General features: G+C 44.1%; 1 protein-coding gene across 1 annotated transcript in view; it reads right to left on the reverse strand.

Annotated features, from left to right (window-relative positions):
- Positions 1 to 447: 447 nt before the first annotated feature.
- igsf21 (immunoglobin superfamily member 21) overlaps positions 448 to 19,112 on the reverse strand; it is a 224,258-nt gene continuing 205,593 nt past the window's right edge. Inside the window, exons 7-10 of the mRNA XM_033048444.1 lie at positions 12,318 to 12,403; positions 3,505 to 3,697; positions 1,197 to 1,235; positions 448 to 701 (exon numbers count right to left, since the gene is read on the reverse strand). Of these exons, the coding sequence (XP_032904335.1) occupies positions 628 to 701; positions 1,197 to 1,235; positions 3,505 to 3,697; positions 12,318 to 12,403 (392 nt within the window). The 3' untranslated portion in view covers positions 448 to 627. The remainder of the gene's footprint in view (positions 702 to 1,196; positions 1,236 to 3,504; positions 3,698 to 12,317; positions 12,404 to 19,112) is intronic.

The following is a 19,112-nucleotide window of genomic DNA, read 5'->3' on the forward strand; positions in this document are numbered from 1 at the left end:
CCTACATTCCAAAGACTGACCTGTGGAAAATTGCCCCTGGTTTGTAGGAGGTGGGTGAGAAAATGGGGTAACATGGAACTAGTGTGAATGGGTGAGTGATAGTCAGCCTGAACTTGGTGGGCTGAAGGACCTGTTTCCATGTTGTATCTGTAAACTAACTGCTTTGGAACATATCCCCATAGTTTGTTTTAATGGGGTCTTGAGAAGAGGACCTTTCTGGTCGTAAGGATAAAATCCTCATTAGCCTTCGAGGTTTGGAGAGAAATTGTAGGAGCTTTCCTTGAATGGTTTCAATTGCCTCTAATTATTGGTGGCGACTTGGTCAATGGTAGACCACTTATCTTTGTTGCGTGGACGGTCCTTTGCTCAGCTCCACTTTGCAAATGCAGACGTTTTTTTCCTGTAAATCCCAGCAGGCTTCCCACAGAAGGCAGAGAGAACCAGGACTTCTTTTAAACAGACAGAGCTTTATTCAGAAATACATGAAGTAATGGCACATCTTTCAAGTAAGAAAACCCTACAGAAAGTGGAACATCGAAAATTTGAAAAACAAACATCAAAATAAAAATATTTTATCATACGCAACTGCTGGATGGATAGTTTTCCTCTCAAATCCTCCATGGTCCTTCACGTCAAATCCAATGTCACTGCTAGAATCATCGCTAAAGTTAGTCTGGCACTGTGGCTGCATGATGATGCACCTGAAATTAGGATCAAAATTCATCATCTTGCTTTGTTAGATCTTTTTTCCCCCAAAATATTCTTTATTTGTAATATCCACAGTAAATGCAATTAGGACATGTCATTATCTACATTCTGTGTACCAGTAATTCAATCCATCCCTTACAATACATAAGATCATAAGAGATAGTAGAATTAGGTTATTCGGTCCATCAAGTCTACTCCGCCATTCAATCATGGCTGAACTAAGTCTCCCTCCTAACCCCATTCTCCTGCCCTCTCCCCATAACCTCTGACACCTGTACTAATCAATAATCCATCTATCTATCTCTGCCTTAACTACTGCTGTGCCACTGGGGTGCTGCCCAGTTGAGCAATGCTGATCCCCCTACTTGCTTCATCTCATCTCTGCTCTCAATAATGAAGCGTTTGGACAAACCTTACAAATCTGGATCGAAACCCAATCATAATCTTCTTAAAGTCAACAGCAAGGAGAGATTTAAAATGTAACTCACCACTTTTATCATCAGTGCCTTTAGGAATGTTTGGATTTTCTGAAAGATAATAATATAAAGTCTGCATGAAAACGTACCTATTACTCAGCATGTAAAGTTGTTGCCGCATGGGTGGGTTTGCAGATAGTGAAGATGGTTGTGAAAAATTACAGCAGGATCTTGATCGATTGGCCAGGTGAGCTGAGGAATGGTTGATGGAATGTGAGGTGCTGCATTTTGGGAAGTCTAACATGGGCAGGACCGACACAGTGAATGGGTGATCCAGTCTCCTCCCACACGCCAAAGACGTCCAGGTTTGTAGGTTAATTGGCTTTGGTTAAAAATTGTCAATTGTCCCTAGTGTGTAGGAAAGTGTTAGTGTGTGGGAGTCGCTGGCCAGCACGTACTTGGTGGGTTGAAGGGCCTGTTTCCTCGCTGTATCTCTAAAGTCTAAATTCTAATCTATCTCAACTGAGTCAGTGGCTAGGAAATTACAAGTACCTTTATTTCATGATGGGGAGGGAACAGTAAGTTTGTTATTCAAGGCAAGAGTGTTTTATTGTCATATGTCCCAGATAGGACAATGACATTCTTGCTTGCTGCAGCACAACAGAATATGTAAACATGGTACATAACGGAAGAAAAAAAAGTTCAGTGTGTGTACACACATGCTCAATAAATAGCAATTATAGTGCAATATTAATAATAGTCTGTTGTAGTGCAGAGTTTATTTGTTGCCGTGTCTAATAGGCTGATGGCCATTAAACAGTTCAATATAGTTACTGAAAGGTATCAATTTGTTGAATGTAACTACAATTTGGGGGTTGGAGGTGGGATTTTTAAAAAGTTTAGTTTAGTGGTACAGCGTGGAAACAGGCCCTTCGGCCCACCGAGTTCGCACTGACCAATGATCCCCGCACAGTAACACTATCCTACACTCACTGGAGACAATTTTACATTTATACCGAGCCAATTAACCTACAAACATGTACGTCTTTGGAGTGTGGGAGGAAACCGAAGATCTCGGTGTAAACCCACGCGGTCACGGGGAGAACGTACAAGCTCCGTACAGACAAGCACCTGCAGTCAGGATCGAACCCGGGTCTCTGGCGCTGCAAACACTGTAAGGCAGCAACTCTACCACTGTGCCACACTGCCGCCCATGTGTGTATATGCCCAGTTATGTTAGCATACTCTGCTCCACTGACACATCCTGCTCAGTGTTTCCACGCTGGAACGCAATGAATTGATTTTCATTGTTCTCTACCGGGAGTATAAAGCCTAATCAAGAACTCATACAATGGGGAGGGATTGGGATGGTTGGGTGGGGACATGGAAGAGTCAAAGACCTGATTACATTAAGAAGCTTGTATGAGACAGAGCGCAGTGGTTACATCCAGAATGGTGGCTAGGTATGAGTTACTGATGTGCAATATGTTGTAAATGATTCACATGCAAAGTAGTTTCAGATATGTTTTAAGTGCTTCTGAAATCCAGTTCCATCGACTTCAACTGAACCCAATTTCAGAAATGAGATTCAATGATCGTGTTTGTTAATTCTCCCACTTAGAGTACGTGACAAAAACATATTTTTTTGCATCAGTGGCTTCAGGAGAAATGGAAGGGCTACAAAACTGAACAGACAAAATGAAGAAGGATCCCGAGCCGAAACATCACTGATCCGCATTCTCCATGGATGCTGCCTGACCCGCTGAGTTGCTCCAGCACTTTGTGTCTATTTTTGTGAAGCAGCATCTGCAGTTAAAATGCAGAAGCAAGGAACTGCAGATGCTGTTTAACACACAAAAGGTCACAAAGTGCTGGAGTAACACTGCACGTTAGGCAGCATCTCTGGGAAACATGGATAGGTGATGTTTTGTGTCGTGTCCCTCCATTATATTGATTGTAAGCGGGAGAAGAAATATTATAGTGGGGGGGGGGGGGGGGGGGGGGGAGAAGAAAGCAGGGAAAGGGGAAAGGCAGGACAAGTGTGGTAGGTGATAGGTTGACATAGGTGAGGGGGGGGGGGGGGGGGGTTGTTAGGTAGATGGTTGGAACAAAGGCCAGAGATAAGAAAGGAAGATGTGAGACAAGTTTGAAGAATTCTGGATTGTGAAGGCGGAGTGAGGAAAGTAGCAGGAGAGGGGGGGTGGGTGTTGGGATTGTTGGGGCTGAGGGCTGTGTATTCAGAGGGGATGAGGTTGGAGTGCCTGAGGGTAGTAACAAAAAATGTCAGGACATCTGAGGAGGCAGAGAGGTCCCCTGTTGCTACTGAGTAGACGATGGTATTGTCGCATCCAGCTGTCAACAATAGTAGGTGTGCACTTACCAAAAATGATGAGTCTAGCATGGGTGTCTGTTGAGCCCAGAGGGTTTTCACTGGTGCAACGGTACATTGAGCCGTTCAGTTCAGCTGGTACCCTCTCCAACACCAGCAATTTGCCATCGTGCTCAACACTTCCGTCCAACAGGCGTCCCCCGACCCTGGTCCATGTGAAGAGGGGCTCCGGGAACACTTCATTCTGTCAAGGTAGAAAACATGGCAGGCATCAGGCTGTCTGGGAGATAGATACAAACTGCTGGAGTAACTCACAGGGACAGGCAGCATCTCTGGAGAGAAGAAGGAATGGGTGACATTTCGGGTCAAGACCCATCTTCAAACTGACCCTTTTTCTTCAGTCTCGACCCAAAACGTCACCCATTCCTTCTTCTCTCCAGAGATGCTGTCCGTCCCTCTGAGTTACTCCAGCAGTTTGTGTTTATCTTCGATTTAAACCAGCATCTGCAGTTCCTTCCCACACAGGCTGTCTGGGAGACTGCTCAAGGTTGAACACTGAAGGTATCACTACCTCCTTACACAGTGTTACCACTTGATGTAACACCCATGTATTATGGACCAAGACCTATGGTCAAACGCCCAGCTTGGAACTCCGTGTCTCCCCGCCCCACCCCCTGATATTCTTCAACTTCACAGTGGCCCCTTGACGGTTTGTGTTATGGTATGACTTGCTTTCCAGTGGTTGGAGCACCCACTGCCAGCTTCCACTGTGTATCATTCATGACAAAAATCACACTCATGCTTTTTAAAATTGGGATTTTCACCAATTTTTGTATTTCGTGTCTGGGTCACCCAATTGGATGCTCCCTCTGCACACTGCTCCCATTTTGTGGACCAAAAGCAGGCGGATTCCAATTTGTAAACGCAGGTTCAGCAACTGTTTCTTCCCAGCTGTTATTAACCATCTAACCAACAACTAGAGAGCAGCTCTGACCTGCTGTCTATGTATCTCTGTGGAGACTCTGATCGGATTTTACTGGCCTTATTTTGCACTCAACGTTACTCCCTTTATCCAGTACCTGTACACTGTGAACGGCTCGATTGTAATCCTGTATTGTTTGTCTGCTGACTGGATATCACGCAACAAAAGCTTTTCACTGTAGCTCGGTACACGTGACAATAAACTAACCTAATCTCAAAAACTGAGCTGTGCTCCCTGTCTCACTAACGTAGTAACACTCACAACTTCTAACCATTCTCCCCCAATTTTCAGAGGCTGTACTCTTTGCCTGATAGCATTCATCTCGTAGTTCACCCTAGTCTTCATCTCCGCATCTTCAGAGCCTACCATTTCACACGGGCATTTCTAGCTCGTTGCACTGAATCCAGTCCCTACTAGTTATTGTCCCCATCATGCTGTACATGCTGGAACTCTGCTCCCCATCCCTGGAACTAGGAGAGTGCTTTTCTAAGCATACGATGGAAATCCGCTTTGAGCTATCTTGAGAACTTCCACTTTGCTTCCATGGGCAACAAACATTAATATCTCTTCGGTACACAAAATTGCTGGGGAAACTCAGCGGGTGCAGCAGCATCTATGGAGCGAAGGAAATGACCCTATCTCTTCTCCGCAGCACACACCCAATCATATAGTCATAGAGTGGGAACAGGCCCTTCGGCCCAACTTGCCCATACCGGCCATCATGCCCCAGCTACACTAGTCCCATCTGCCTGCAATTGTTCCATATCCCTCCAAACCTGTCCTGTCCATCTACCTGTCCAAATGTCTTTTAAATGGTATGATAGCACCTGCCTCATCTACCTCCTCCAGCAGCTCGTTCACCCACCACCCTTTGTGTGAAAAAGTTACCCCTCAGATTCCTATTAACTCTTTTCCCCTTCACCTTAAACCGATGTCCTCTGGTCCTCGATTCCCATACTCTGGGCAAGAGACTCTGTGCATCTACCTGATCTATTCCTCTCATGATCTTATACACCTCTATAAGATCTCCCCTCATCCTCCTGCGCTCCAAGGAATAGAGTCCCAGCCTATTCAACCTCTCCCTATAGCTCAGACCCTCTAGCCCTGGCAACACCCTCGTAAATCTTCTCTGTACCCTTGCCAGGGGAATTCAACTAAAGGGAATATAAACGAAGTTCAGCACTCACTCACTCATCAATCAGACACTGTTATACCCAGATGCCCAACCTAACTAGACTGCAGCGCCCACAATAATATTTCATATCTGAGCCTTGAAATCTGATGATTGTGTTTGTACCATGAAATTAAAGGTGTAATTAAATGCACTCTGCTGATTTCAAGGGTTTCTCATCATTGTGTGAGGAGCTGCCACTATTTCCTCTCAACATGATTTTGTGTGCCATTTAGCTCCTGTCTCCGCTCAACTCAAAGTGATGATTGGGACTCAGTCGATCAATAACCATTGCAATATCTTTTCAGACACAAAAAACCTGGAGTAACTCAGCGGGACAGGCAGCATCCCTGGAGAGAAGGGATGGGTGACGTTTCGGGTCGAGACCCTTCTTCAGACATATGGGTGACGTTTCGGGTCGAGACCCTTCTTCAGACTTGTTGAAGTCATTCTAATTGTGTTGAATTGAGGTGCTGTTGAAATCAGAGTGGGGGTTTTATCATGGAGTGGATTGCAGACCAGCAGATGGCCCTGGGTGAATAGACATGCGAGGAGTTGCTCTGCGGAGCTGGCTGGCAACTTAAAGGAGGGAAGTGTAACCGGGCGGCAGCTGTAAGTCTCACGTGCAGGCTGGAAGAGTAGGTCTGCCGAGATTTTCCTGCAGCCATTGTCTTGTTGTGAAACAAGTTGGTGAACAAATGATGACCATAGAGTGCTCGCCACGCCAACTAGATTATTCTAAATAATCACCAAAGGAGAGGGCTGTCAATTATATTAACTGGGTCTGAGAGGGTCTGAAGCAGGGTCTCGACCCGAAACATCACCTGTTCCTTTTCTTCAGAGATGCTGCCTGACCCGCTGAGTTACTCCAGCTTTTTGTGTCATCTTCAGTTTAAATCAGCATCTGCAGCTCCTTCCCACATAATTACATTGCTGTTCCCCATCAGTCTGCAGTGTAGAACACAGAATATCGAACAGCAAGGCCCAAGAGCAGGCTCCTCGGCCCACAATGCATGTGCCGAACATGATGCAAAGACCAACTTTGATGTACCTATATCCTTATGCCTATCCAAAAAATCACTTAAATGGCCCTATCGTATCTGCCTCAACCACTCCCCCCGGCAGCGTGTTACATCCTCTGTGTAAATGGTTTTCCCGCGTATCTCCTTTAAACTCTGCCTCTCACACCTTAACGCTGTGCCCATTAATATTTGATTCTTCCATCTTGGCAAAAAGGTTCTGATTGTCTTCTCTATCTACGCCTCTCACAATTTTATATACTTCCATCAGCTCCTACCACAACCTCTGGCGTTCCCGAGAAATCAATCCAAGTCTGTCCAACCTCTCCTGGTAGCTAAGTGCTGTGATTAGGGAGAACTGCCTTGGGTTAGAAGATTCTGAGTTTGTATCATAGCAGAGAATTGCACACAGAAATCGAGGCTCGGCTTTCACTGCTGCATGGCTCGAGGGGATATCTCTTGAATCGAATGTTAAAACCCATACCAAAGAACGGAAGATAAGATCTGAAGAAAAGCAAACATTTTCCCCAATGTGTAGGAAGAAAATACAGATGCTGGTTTACACCAAAGATAGACTCAAAAAGCTGGAGTAACTCAGCGGGTCAGGCAGCATCTCTGGAGAAAATAAATAGGTGATGTTTCGGGTCGAGAGCCTTCTTCAGACCCAATGTCCTGGGCAAAATTTATCCCTGAACCAATAACACTAAACCAGAGAATGCTGGAAACACTCAGTAGGTCAGGCAGCATCTTTTGGAAAAGAAATCATTCACATTTTTGCTTCAGATATCTTCATCTATGGGAAAGAGAGAGAAAGAACAAAACTGTTTTCTATAGCAGGGAAGATGGGGAGATGATCATTAAATGAGATGATCTGCTTGCTGTCTTTTCACATTTTGTGAGAGTTTGCAGTGCCTAATGTTCGTGGTTGATTATGTACAATATTGTCATCACACCCAAATGTTGGCAAACCAAGCTCGGAGTGTCCAATCTGCATTTACTTAGATAATCCCAAGGAAAAGTATCCTAAAGTCATCCTGTTTCTATAGGAAGATGGATGGAAAATTGAAAGTGTTACAGAATCTGCTGATCAGTTGTTGTGTTTAGCGTACGTTGAAGGTTACGTTATGGATCAGTTGATACAATTGGAAAGGTTGAGATATTCATAGCATGCAAATATTAACTACATGATAATAATGATCAATATATCTCCTCAGGGAGGAAATCACATAGAATTATAGTCATAGTCATACAACATGGAAACTGGTCCTTCGGCCCAAACCTGTCCTATCCATGTGCCTGTCTAATTGTTTCTTAAACATTGCAATAGTCCCTACTTCAACTACCTTCTCTGGCAGCTCGTTCCATACACCCACCACCGTTTGTGTGAAAATGTTACCCCTCAGATTACTATTAAATCTTTCCTCCCTCAACACGGGTGCTCGGGAGCTGCGGACTCCGGCTGCGGGAGGCGGCTGATCAGGAGGTCTGGGCCGCTGAGGAGGAGGATGTTCACCGTCGGGGTTCGGCGTCGGCGTTCCACCAGCCGGCGTGAGGGCCTGAACATCGGGCCACCCGGGGCGGCGACTGCGGGTGCTAGGAAGGCCTCGACCACGAGTGAACATCTGGGAAGAACGGAGGGGAGGCTGGCTGGACTATGGTGCCTTCCTCACCTTGGTGCCACTGTGTTATGTTGTGTCGTGGACTTTCAGTGTTTGTGCTTTTTTTAAAATTCTATTTTATTTTTAATATGTTTTATTATTTATTATTATTTATTTATTTTTATTTTTATGATACTGCCTGTAAGGGAAATTCATATCGTTGTCTCTAACTGAGACAATGACAATAAATTTGAATACAATACAATACAATACAATACAATACAATACTCTGGTCCTCGATTCCCCTACTCTGGGCAAGAGACTGTGCGTCTCCCCGATCTATTCCTCTCATGATTTTATACACCTCTATAACAAGACTGAAAACTTTTATGTTTACTTTAGCTTTCAGCTAAATCTTAACTACATTGCACTTTTAACTTTTGCACTTTTTATAATGCATTTTAAATTTTGCTTTTCTTTTCTTTTAGTTCTTCTATTTTATTTCATTTTATTATTTCATTTTATTGTATGACATGTTTTTATGTGAAGCACTTTGAGTCTGCCTCGTGTATGAAATGTACTATATAAATAAAGTTGCCTTGCCTTGCCTTGCCTATAAGATCACCCCTCAGAAGTTGAAGGTAAGAACAAGGGAAAACATTGATCACCATGACTGAGACTGAGACTTCTCACATTTTACTGCTTGAGCCACCAATCCTCTATCAGATAACTATCACATTTAAAATGTTACTGCTTTGTTGAATAATGTGATAATTACGGTGATTGTCACTTCTTTGTGAACCAATAAAGTTGTCCTATTCATTGATGCCTTCAGTAACCTATAATCTTTAGTTGGAATCTTACACAGTTACAACATCTGTTCATTCAGTTATCTTTTTAGTTTAATTTAGTTGAGAAACAGAAACAGCCCCATCGGCCCACCGATTCCACGCCGACCAGCGATCCCCATACACTAACACTATCCTGAGCAGTAGGGACAATTTATAATTCTTACCAAAGCCAATGAACCTTCAAGCCTGCACATCTTTGGAGTGTTGGAGGAAACCGGAACACCGGGAGGAAACCCACGCGGTCATGGAGAGAACGTACAAACTCCGTTCAGACAGCATCTGTGGTCAGGTCTATCGCACTGTAAAAGGCACCGTCTCCCCACCGTGCCTACATAACCCCTCTATTGCCAATGTTTCCATATTTCCATATTGCACTTGAGATAAATGTAAATAATGCTCACTTGCAAAATAATCCTCTTCTCTCCATATGAGCTACCACATATGTACCCAGACCCACCTGTCTACAGTAGGTTAACTAATGATTTCAGGAGCTAAGGTTTTATGGTGGACTTTTCCAGCAGCTGCTTTATCATTAAAACATAAGAGTTGCCAGCAAAAACCTTCCACAGGATAAAAATAACATAGTCTAACTGGTGATACAGCGCAGTGCAGGAATATCATTTATATTCAAATCCCTTCACCTTTGGTTCTCAAATATTTTCTGACCTCGTGGAATGCAAATGTTTTCCCACTGTCTGTTTCCTGAAGGAATAATCATCTGGTGCGCTCTGATAATTATACAGCTGGGTGTCAGCGTGTTAGCTGAACAAAATACAACAAGAATATTTTCATCTTGACAGAAGCTGGCAGCCTATGAACTCCATCAGTCGACTTTGTTTACTCCTATCACCAAGCCCAGTTCTCGTGTGCAGTGCATTTCAAAACCTTTTCTTCCTGTACAATTTATCTCTGCTTTGTGAGTGCTCCAGTTCCATTGCCAGCACACAGCTTGCCTCGAAAGGACAGTCAGGAAAACAATTCCACCAAACATTAACCCTTTATCCTGTATCTGTATACTGTGGATGGCTTGATTGCATAGTCTTTTCGCTGACTGGATAGCATGCTACGAAAAAAGATTTTCATAAGATCATAAGTGATAGGAGTACAATTAGCCCATTTGGCCCATCAAGTCTACTCCGCCATTCAATAATGGCTGATTCATCTCTCCCTCCTAATCCCATTCTCCTACCTTCTCCCCATAACCTCTGACACCCGTCCTAATCAAGAATCTATCTCTGCCTTAAATATATCCACTGACTTTGCCTCCACAGCCCTCAGTGGCAAAGAATTCCACAGATTCACCACCCTTTGACTAGAAATTATTCCTCATCTCATTCCTAAAAGAAGTCCTTTAAATCTGAGGCTGTGACCTCCAGTCCTAGACTCTCCCACTAGTGTAAACATCCTCTCCACACCCATTCTATCCAAGCCTTTCACTATTCTGTACGTTTCAAAGAGGTCCTCCAAAATGTAGCTGGCTCTGAATCTGTACCTCCTGGTGTATAGGTCCTGCAGGGGGGCGAGTGTAGTTCCCATAATGCGTTCGGCCGAACGCACTACTCTCTGCAGAGCCTTCTTGTTATGGGCAGAGCAGTTCCCAAACCAGTTTGTGATGTTGCCGGACAAGATGTGATGGAGACAGAGAGATCAAGAAAGGGGAGAGAGGTGTCAGAGATAGTCCAGGTGAATTTGAGGGCAGGGTGGAAGTTAGTGGTGAAGTTCAAGAGTCCTGCACCGATGCAGGAGGTAGCTACGATGCAGTCATCGATGTGGCGGAGGTAGAGTTGTGGGATAGTGAACGCCGAGAAGAAGGACTGTTTGACACAACCCATCAACAAGGCAGGCTTAGCTGTGCCATGCGAGAGCCCTTGGCTAGTCCTTTAACTTGGAGGAAGTGAGAGGAGTCAGAAGAGCTCTCTCGTGCCCATGAGATCTTGTGTTGCCCATGAGATCCTGTGTTTATAGAGTTGTCTGATCACAAGAGTAGTGACAGCAATTAGAGAATGAAAAATAAAACAAAGGTGCTTGTTAATGTAAGCATGAGGACCAACACCTCATCTTCCATCTGGGCACATTGCAACATCAACATTGAATTCAACAATTTCAAATAACCTACAGGTCTGTCCCACTTGGATGATTTTTCGGCAACTGTCATAATCGTAGCAGGTCGCTGAAAGACCGGCGACTGAACCCCCCTATGACAATGTCTGCGACAAGCTATAACAACGTACCACTCATCTGTGGAATTCTTTGCCACAGACGGCTGTGGAGGCCATGTCAATGGATATTTTTCAGGCAGAGATAGATAGATTCTTGATTAGTACGAGTGTCAGAGGTTATGAGGAGAAGGCAGGAGAATGGGGTTAGGAGGGAGAGATAGACCAGCCATGATTGAATGACGGAGTAGGCTTGATGGGCCGAATGGCCTAATTCTGCTGCAATCACTTAAGAACTTATCAGGCAGCATCTCTGGAGCAAAAGAATAGGTGACGTTTCGGATCGGATCCCTTCTTTCAGCTATTGGTTTAGTGCAGTGAAAATATTTTCTCTTTACATCCTTGACATGAAACTTTTGGCTTCCTCTCCTCCCCCTGCTGTTCCATGACTAGCCATCTGTCAATGTCTCCATTTCTCCAGATTCCCCTTGGAGAATAGTTAGGACCAATTACATATTCCAAGGCAGTACTGAGCTGTGTCGTTCTCAGAGCGACAGCAGTGACTTATTACAGGCACGTTTATGAGCAAGAGGAGTCTCCGACCTACCATTAGTTTAATATCTTTGTGCCTCAATCTCCACTGGCTTCATGAGCTTTCAAAGGCAAAAGATATTGTTTATTTAGTAATCATTCACACAGCGAGACACTATGTTAAATGTTTTATCTGTTTGCCCGGTTTAACCTATTCCCCAATAATGATAGGTGTGCCTGCCTGCATATTCCAATTAGAACTTGCTTTTCCAGAGGATTTGCTGCCATTCTGTGCACTCCAACTCTCGTAATGGATGGTGCAGGATATGGATGTTTTAACGGATACACACAATGGTTCAGCCTGTGCGTTGCTAATGTTACAGTGCTGACTTTCCATTCCAGATGAAGTAAAAGCTCCCAATGTCCTTGATGGGAGGTGGTCACCTGTGTCCGGGCAGATTGCTGTCATCATCATATCTCACCACGTTCGAGTAACAATTCATTTGCCAATCAATTAAACTTAAAAGTCCCTCGGTGGCGAAAGAGAAGCATTTACCTGAAATCCCACAACGGCGATCTTAACCGTGTCACCAACTTGGACCCGTGTCGGACTCACGTTAATCTGGGGACCTCGTGGTGCAGCTGTAAACAATGACCAGTAGTTTAGTTTAGTTTAGTTCAGAGATATACTGTAGCGCGCAAACAGGCCCTTCAGCCCTCCGAGTCCGTACCGACCAACGATTCCCGCGCATTAACATTACCCTACACACACAAGGGACAATTTTACATTTATAACCTAAGCCAATTAACCTACAATCCTGTAAGTCTTTGGAGTGTGGGAGGAAACCGAAGATCTCGGAGAAAACCCACGCAGGTCACGGGGAGAACGTACAAACTCCGCACAGACAGCACCCGTAGACGGGATCAAACCCGCGTCTCTGGTGCTGTGAGGCAGTCATTTTGGTGGGAAGGCATGTCTGGAAGTGAGGAGTTCAAAAGCATTGCAAACTCTATATCTGGTATATCTTGCCCAGATCACCTACATACACCTCCACTGAGAAATGTAATGGACAATTGCCATACAAATGAGGCAGCGTTTGAAAACCAGAGTGGTTAAAATAGCCTTTCCTTCATGAAATTCATGGCACAAATTGTCCAGCAACTTGAGCATTTGACGTCAGCCCGCTGGTCAGTTTGCACGTTGGCACCAGTGGGCATTGCTGGGCAGTATTATTATTTGAGCCATTGATGCTGAATTTAAAGGCTGTGTGTATTATGAAAGAAGGAAAGATGCTGGCCGTTGGAGAGAATGAGTTCTCTTTGTATAATTGCCACCCATCCCACTGTGAGGAGTGTCGAGTCTCCAAGTTACCCTCAACTTGGTTCATCTACACCAGACAGCGTGTCAATCTGAACCAATCCAGTTTAGAAGTCCCATCAAATTAAGTCCATCCTTAAGATGTGTCTGTGCGCTTGCTGGCAAACCGATATTTAATTACAGCTCTTAGTGGAATTATTAGATAAAGCATTACATTGATTACCCATTACTTTGTGCAGATTGCTACGACCCTGAAATGATCAATTCATGAAGAATATATGCACAGAATGCAAAAAAAAGACCAGAGAGGAAACAAAATGTTAATCTTCAATGCTGAAAATTGAATGGATGCACTGTTGGCAAAAAAACAATCTGAAAGAACTCGAAACTCAGTTATCAATGATACTCATGAACTTCTTACTTTTCTTCGTTCTACATTTGCCTCCCATATTCCCATAAGGTTCTCAGACCTAACTCAGACCAATATAATTTCCCCACTTATTTTCCCTTTAATTTAATAGTTTCCATGTGTGGTTAACTCCCCCCATCCAAGATTCAAGATTCAAGAGAGTTTATTGCCATGTGTCCCAGATAGGACAATGAAATTCTTGCTTTGCTTCAGCACAACAGAATATGGTAGGCATATATACATGCAGAACAGATCAGTGTGTCTATATAAATATGTACACACATGAATAAATAAACAGATAATGGTCTATTAATGTTCAGAGTTTTGTTTGAGTTGAGTTTAATAGCCTGATGGCTGTGGGGAAGTAGCTGTTTCTGACCCTGGACGTTGCAGTCTTCAGGCTCCTGTACCTTCTACCTGAAGGCAGTGGAGAGATGAGTGAGTGGCCAGGATGGTGTGGGTCCTTGATGATGCTGGCAGCCTTTTTGAGGCAGCGACTGTGATAGATCCCCTCGATGGTAGGGAGGTCAGAGCCGATGATGGACTGGGCAGTGTTTACTACTTCTTGCAGTCTTTTCTGTTCCTGGGCGCTCAAGTTGCCGAACCAAGCCACGATGCAACCGGTCAGCATGCTCTCTACTGTGCACCTGTAGTAGTTAGAGAGAGTCCTCCTTGTCATACCGACTCTCCCCCATGTGTCTCCCACCACCGGTTTATAGTTGGGGGCAATTTATCACAGTTGTGCATAGACGTACACAGAACTACATAGACTATTATTGTTATTATTGCACTGTTATTGTTTTTTTTTGTGTGTACGTATGTGTGCGTGAGTATATATATATATATATATATATATATATATATATATATATGTTCTACATATGTAGGAAAGAACTGCAGATGGTGGTTTAAATCGAAGATAGACACACAATGCTGGAGTAACTCACGGGACAGGCAGCATCTGTGGAGAGAAAGAATAAGTGACATTTCGGTCATTCCGAAATGTCACTCATTCCTTCTCTCCAGAGATAGTCCCAGCCTCAACTACCTCCTCCGGCAGCTCATTCCATACACCCACCACCCTTTGTGTGAAAAAGATACCCATCAGATTCCTATTAAATCTTTCCCCCCTCACCTTAAACCTATGTCCTCTGCTTCTCGATTCCCCAATGTGGGATTCTTGAAGACACAAGCTTGTGAAAGTCTTGCTCCTCACTGTCAAATGAATGAAATAAATCGTTTTCTTATGCGAAAGAGGTTCCAGACCTCGTGGGTCAGTTGCTCTTCATCATGTTGAGAAGGTTAGCTCACATATTGTAATGGCATCATAAACTACACAACTTGGCTCCCAGTTCTCTGTCCGGGGAGATGATTGTCATGTAATGTTGAGCAGAACAAAGCTAAAGTCGGGTAACATTTGGAGCCCAGTTCCTATAGTACAGATTTAAACAGGACCAGTGGCTAATGGTCACCGTACTTTGTTGTTGTCGATCCATCACCAGACCGAGGTCAACAGAGCGAATAGAAAACTCTTTGGAGAAAGAAGCGGAAATTCGATTTTTATAATGTAAATGCCCAATTCATGGAGCCAATGTGAGTTAGAGTATGAAGCACAAAACTAACAGGAAAACGTAATATTGAAGATTTGGCAAATTTGCTGCCGCTCAATAAGAAGCAGTGTTAGAGGTTATGCCCCATGCATATCCGTAACTTTTCCTTCTTCCCTCGATGGAGTATACACACCTTGAAGCCGGGGGATGGACTCAGAATGCTGGAGTAACTCAGCTGCCTATCCCGCTGAGTTACTCCAGCATTCTGTGTCTATATTCAGTGAAAACCAGCATCTGTAGTTCCTTCCTACACATGATGCAGCTGGGAGAGTCTGTTTCAATCCTTACCAGGTGCATCGTTTCAACTTAAAATCGAATCTTTTTCTCCCATTAGTGCAGCAAATATAATGGGCAGTCATGAGGGGAACATTTTGGAGGCAAACAGTTGTGGGAATAAACAGTTTGTTGTGGAGCCAATTGTGAATGTGATTTGGCTGCAGCCAAGATTGGCCTCCTGTACCAGAGCATCAGGGAGGATGCTCTCCTCAGTAATGTCAGATGTCAAAGGGACTCGAATACTCCACCAGCAGAAGGTGATCTTTTTGCAGTTGTCTTGGATATTTCCCCGTGGCAGGATGCCGTTTTAGAGCCAGCTCGGAACTGTGTTGGGCATCCATACTGGAAGCTCTGGCCAGGGCCATCATTTCATGCAGGTTTCACAGTCTGAAGGAAGTGTTGCCAGCACATGAAAGTGGTTAACTGCAGGCCCAGCCAAGCACAGATTGTCCAAATCCCTTAGCCAAGGCACAGTTCTGCAAGGACCCATGAGCTCACTATTATTCAAGATCTTTGCTTAAATCAAAGAAAAAACAGAGTATTTTCACAGTGTTATGAGAATGTGAATGTTTCTATTATGCTACTCTGCTGTTTTCTTGCTCACAATGTTCTTTTTATTCATTTCTGTTTCCTCGTGTACAAATATATAAATCAGGTGTATTAGCCAGTCATGTGGCCTCTCAAGCCTGCTCCATTATTTAATAAGATGATTCCTAACCTGGTCGTCCCTTTTGTCACCCGCTTGTCTCTGTTTCATCTCTTACCTTCATCCACCTCTCTGCCAATCTCAAAGCAGCCCCTTCACCTGTATCCACCTATTACTTTCCAGGCTTTGTCCCACCCCCTATTGTTCAAGTTTTCTCTCTCCCTCTCTCCCCCTCAAATGAGTCGCACCCGGCTTCTCCCCTCTCCCATCAGGCAAAAGGCATAGAAGTGTGGAAACGCAGACCACCAGATTTGGGGATAGTTTCTTCCCAGCTGTTATCAGGCAACTGAACCATCCCTCCACAACCAGAGAGCAGTGCTGAACTACCGTCTACCTCTTTGATGAGCCTCAGACTATCCTTGATCGGACTTTTATGGCTTTACTAATCGTTATTCCCTTATCATGTATCATTACACTGTAAATGGATCAATAGTAATCATATATTGTCTTTCTGCTGAGTGGTTAGCACGCAACAGCATCGGTACACGTGACAATGAACTAAACTGAAAATGAAACTCTACAGCGAGTCTACAATTACAATACAATTTATTGTCATTTGAGCCTCAGTGCGGCTCAAACGAAATTCTGTTTCCACAGCCATACAAACAAAGACAATTCCTAGACATACACACAATTTAGTTCACACAAACATCCATCACAGTGGACCCACTGTGATGGAAGGCAAAGTCTTTTCTCTCCCCTGTTCTCCATGACTCTCCCGATGTCGAAGCAATGAAGAAGGGTCCTGACCTAAAATGGTGCAAATCCATGTCCTCCAGAGATGTTGCCTGACCCGTTGAGTCACTACAGCACTTTGGGTTCTATGCAAGATTCCAGCATCTGCAGTTCCTTGTTTCTACAGCAATATCTATGGTCAGCTTTGAATATGCTGGCTGCTTCATAATGGAAACCAATTTAAAAGAGGCAAAGGAATGCTAAAGCATTGACAGACTCTGTAGAAGTATACAAAATAACAGGTGATTATTTTGGAAAGAGCAGGGAGTGTCAAGGTGGAGCGATCAATAACCAGCGCCCAAAACTGGAAAACTGATCTTTTATCTTTTTACTTTTGCTGTTTGTGGAATGACACCGAATGGCTGCACTCCTCAGCTTCAGGCATCTCTCAGTGAAATACTGCAGCTCAGAAGATATGAAAGATGTACTCTTTAATCTGACTTTACTGGACTTTATCTTGTACGAAACATTATTCCTTTTATCCTGCATCTGTACACTATGAATGACTCGATTGTAATCATGTATAGTCTTTCCGATGAGGGGTTAGCACGCAACATTAGCTTGTCACTGTAGCTCAGCACACGTGACAATAAGCTCGACTGAACTCAATGCCTCACCAAGGTCACCACATGGATTCCATTCTCTGAGATCATTGACTTACAACTTTTTTCAGGGACATTTTTAATTAAATTGAGCATAATTTCTGCCCTAAACCAGAATTCAGTTGAAATGATGACTTTTCCCAACTAGGGACTGCAGGAGGAAAACCTCATTCCCTAATGTGGGGGTTCATCTGTCTGTAGATCTTAGTGAGCAGTTCAGTTCAATTCAGTTTAGTTTATTGTCATGTGTACCGAGGTACAGTGAAAAGCTTTTTTTTGCATGCCACCCTGTCAGCGGAAAGACAATAGGAATGGGATACTGATTGTGGATGATCAGCCATGGTCACATTGAACGGCGGTGCTGGCACGAAGGGCCGAATGGCCTACTCCTGCACCCATTGTCTATTGCCTATCTATTGTCTAATACAATTACAATTAAGCCAAGCACAGGTTACAGATACATCATAATGTTTGGAGATTAATTGGCTTCTGTAAAGTGTCCCTAGTATGTAGGATGGGACTAGTGTATGTGAGACCGTTGGTCGGCGTGGACCCAATGGGCCGAAGGGACTGTTTCTACTCTGGATCTCTAAACTAAAGTCGTTATCACCTTTCCCAGAGCCAACAATGGACCATTGTGGGCTCCACCTTTCCCTGATCGTTGTTGCTGACTTTTGTTTGTTGTCTTCATACCTTTCATTCATTTGTTCTTTGTACCTTTTCATACCTCTAGTTTCCCTCTCCCCTGACTCTCAATCAGGGGAAGGGTCTTGACCCGAAACGTCACCCATTCCTTTTCTCCAGAGATGCTGCCTGTCCCGCTGAGTTAAGGGGCTGTCCCATTGTACGAGCTAATTTAAGAGTAATTCTCCCGAGTTTCCCCTGATTCGAACTCGGAGAATTACGGTAATGGCCGCTCGTAAGTACTCGGGGCTCTCGTGGACATTTTTCAACATGTTGAAAAATCTTCACTAGTCTTCACGAGCTTACCGCGTTTCCCGAGTACCTGCCGTTAACGTTACGAGCCGCTGAGAGACGTCCCCGAGCTCCGATGTACCCGCTACGTACATTCTACATGCTTACCACGAGTTTGATTTTTTTTTAAACTCGGGAGAGCTCTTGAATTAGCTCGTACAGTGGGACAGGCCCTTAACTCCAGCATTTTGCGTCTATCTTCAGTGTAAACCAGCATCTGCAAGTCCTTCCTACACGTAAATAATTGCGGTAATGTTTATAGTGTTTCAGTACATGTTGAGGCAGGAGATGTGGGACGTGCTGTGGTAATGTAAGTCTATCTTTTCATGCAGGTCACTCACTTGGTTCTCCCATGCTGGTTACTGCCCGCACAGTCACCACGGAATGATACCCATGTTCATTCATTCAGATAAGGTGAGCAGGTTGAAGCAATAATTTATTCATGTCAATGATATCAGTTGTTACAAGCAGAGGAAACCTGAGATCAGGACAAAACATTTCTACCAGACCTCAAAGAGCAATGCCACTTTTCTGATGTCTTAAAATACCTTGTAAACAGGTGCTTTTGTGGCAGCTGTACACCCCAGAGATGGAGATCATGTATAATTCACCAGGGTCACAGAGCTAGCTCCCTGCTCTATCTCACTGGCAGAGTGGAAGGGGGAAGAGTTAATGGAAGTCTCTTACTTTACTTCTTATTTGCATTTTGCCCGACTGGCC

Source organism: Amblyraja radiata, chromosome 31, assembly GCF_010909765.2.
Source record: "Amblyraja radiata isolate CabotCenter1 chromosome 31, sAmbRad1.1.pri, whole genome shotgun sequence".
Classification (NCBI taxonomy): domain Eukaryota; kingdom Metazoa; phylum Chordata; class Chondrichthyes; order Rajiformes; family Rajidae; genus Amblyraja; species Amblyraja radiata.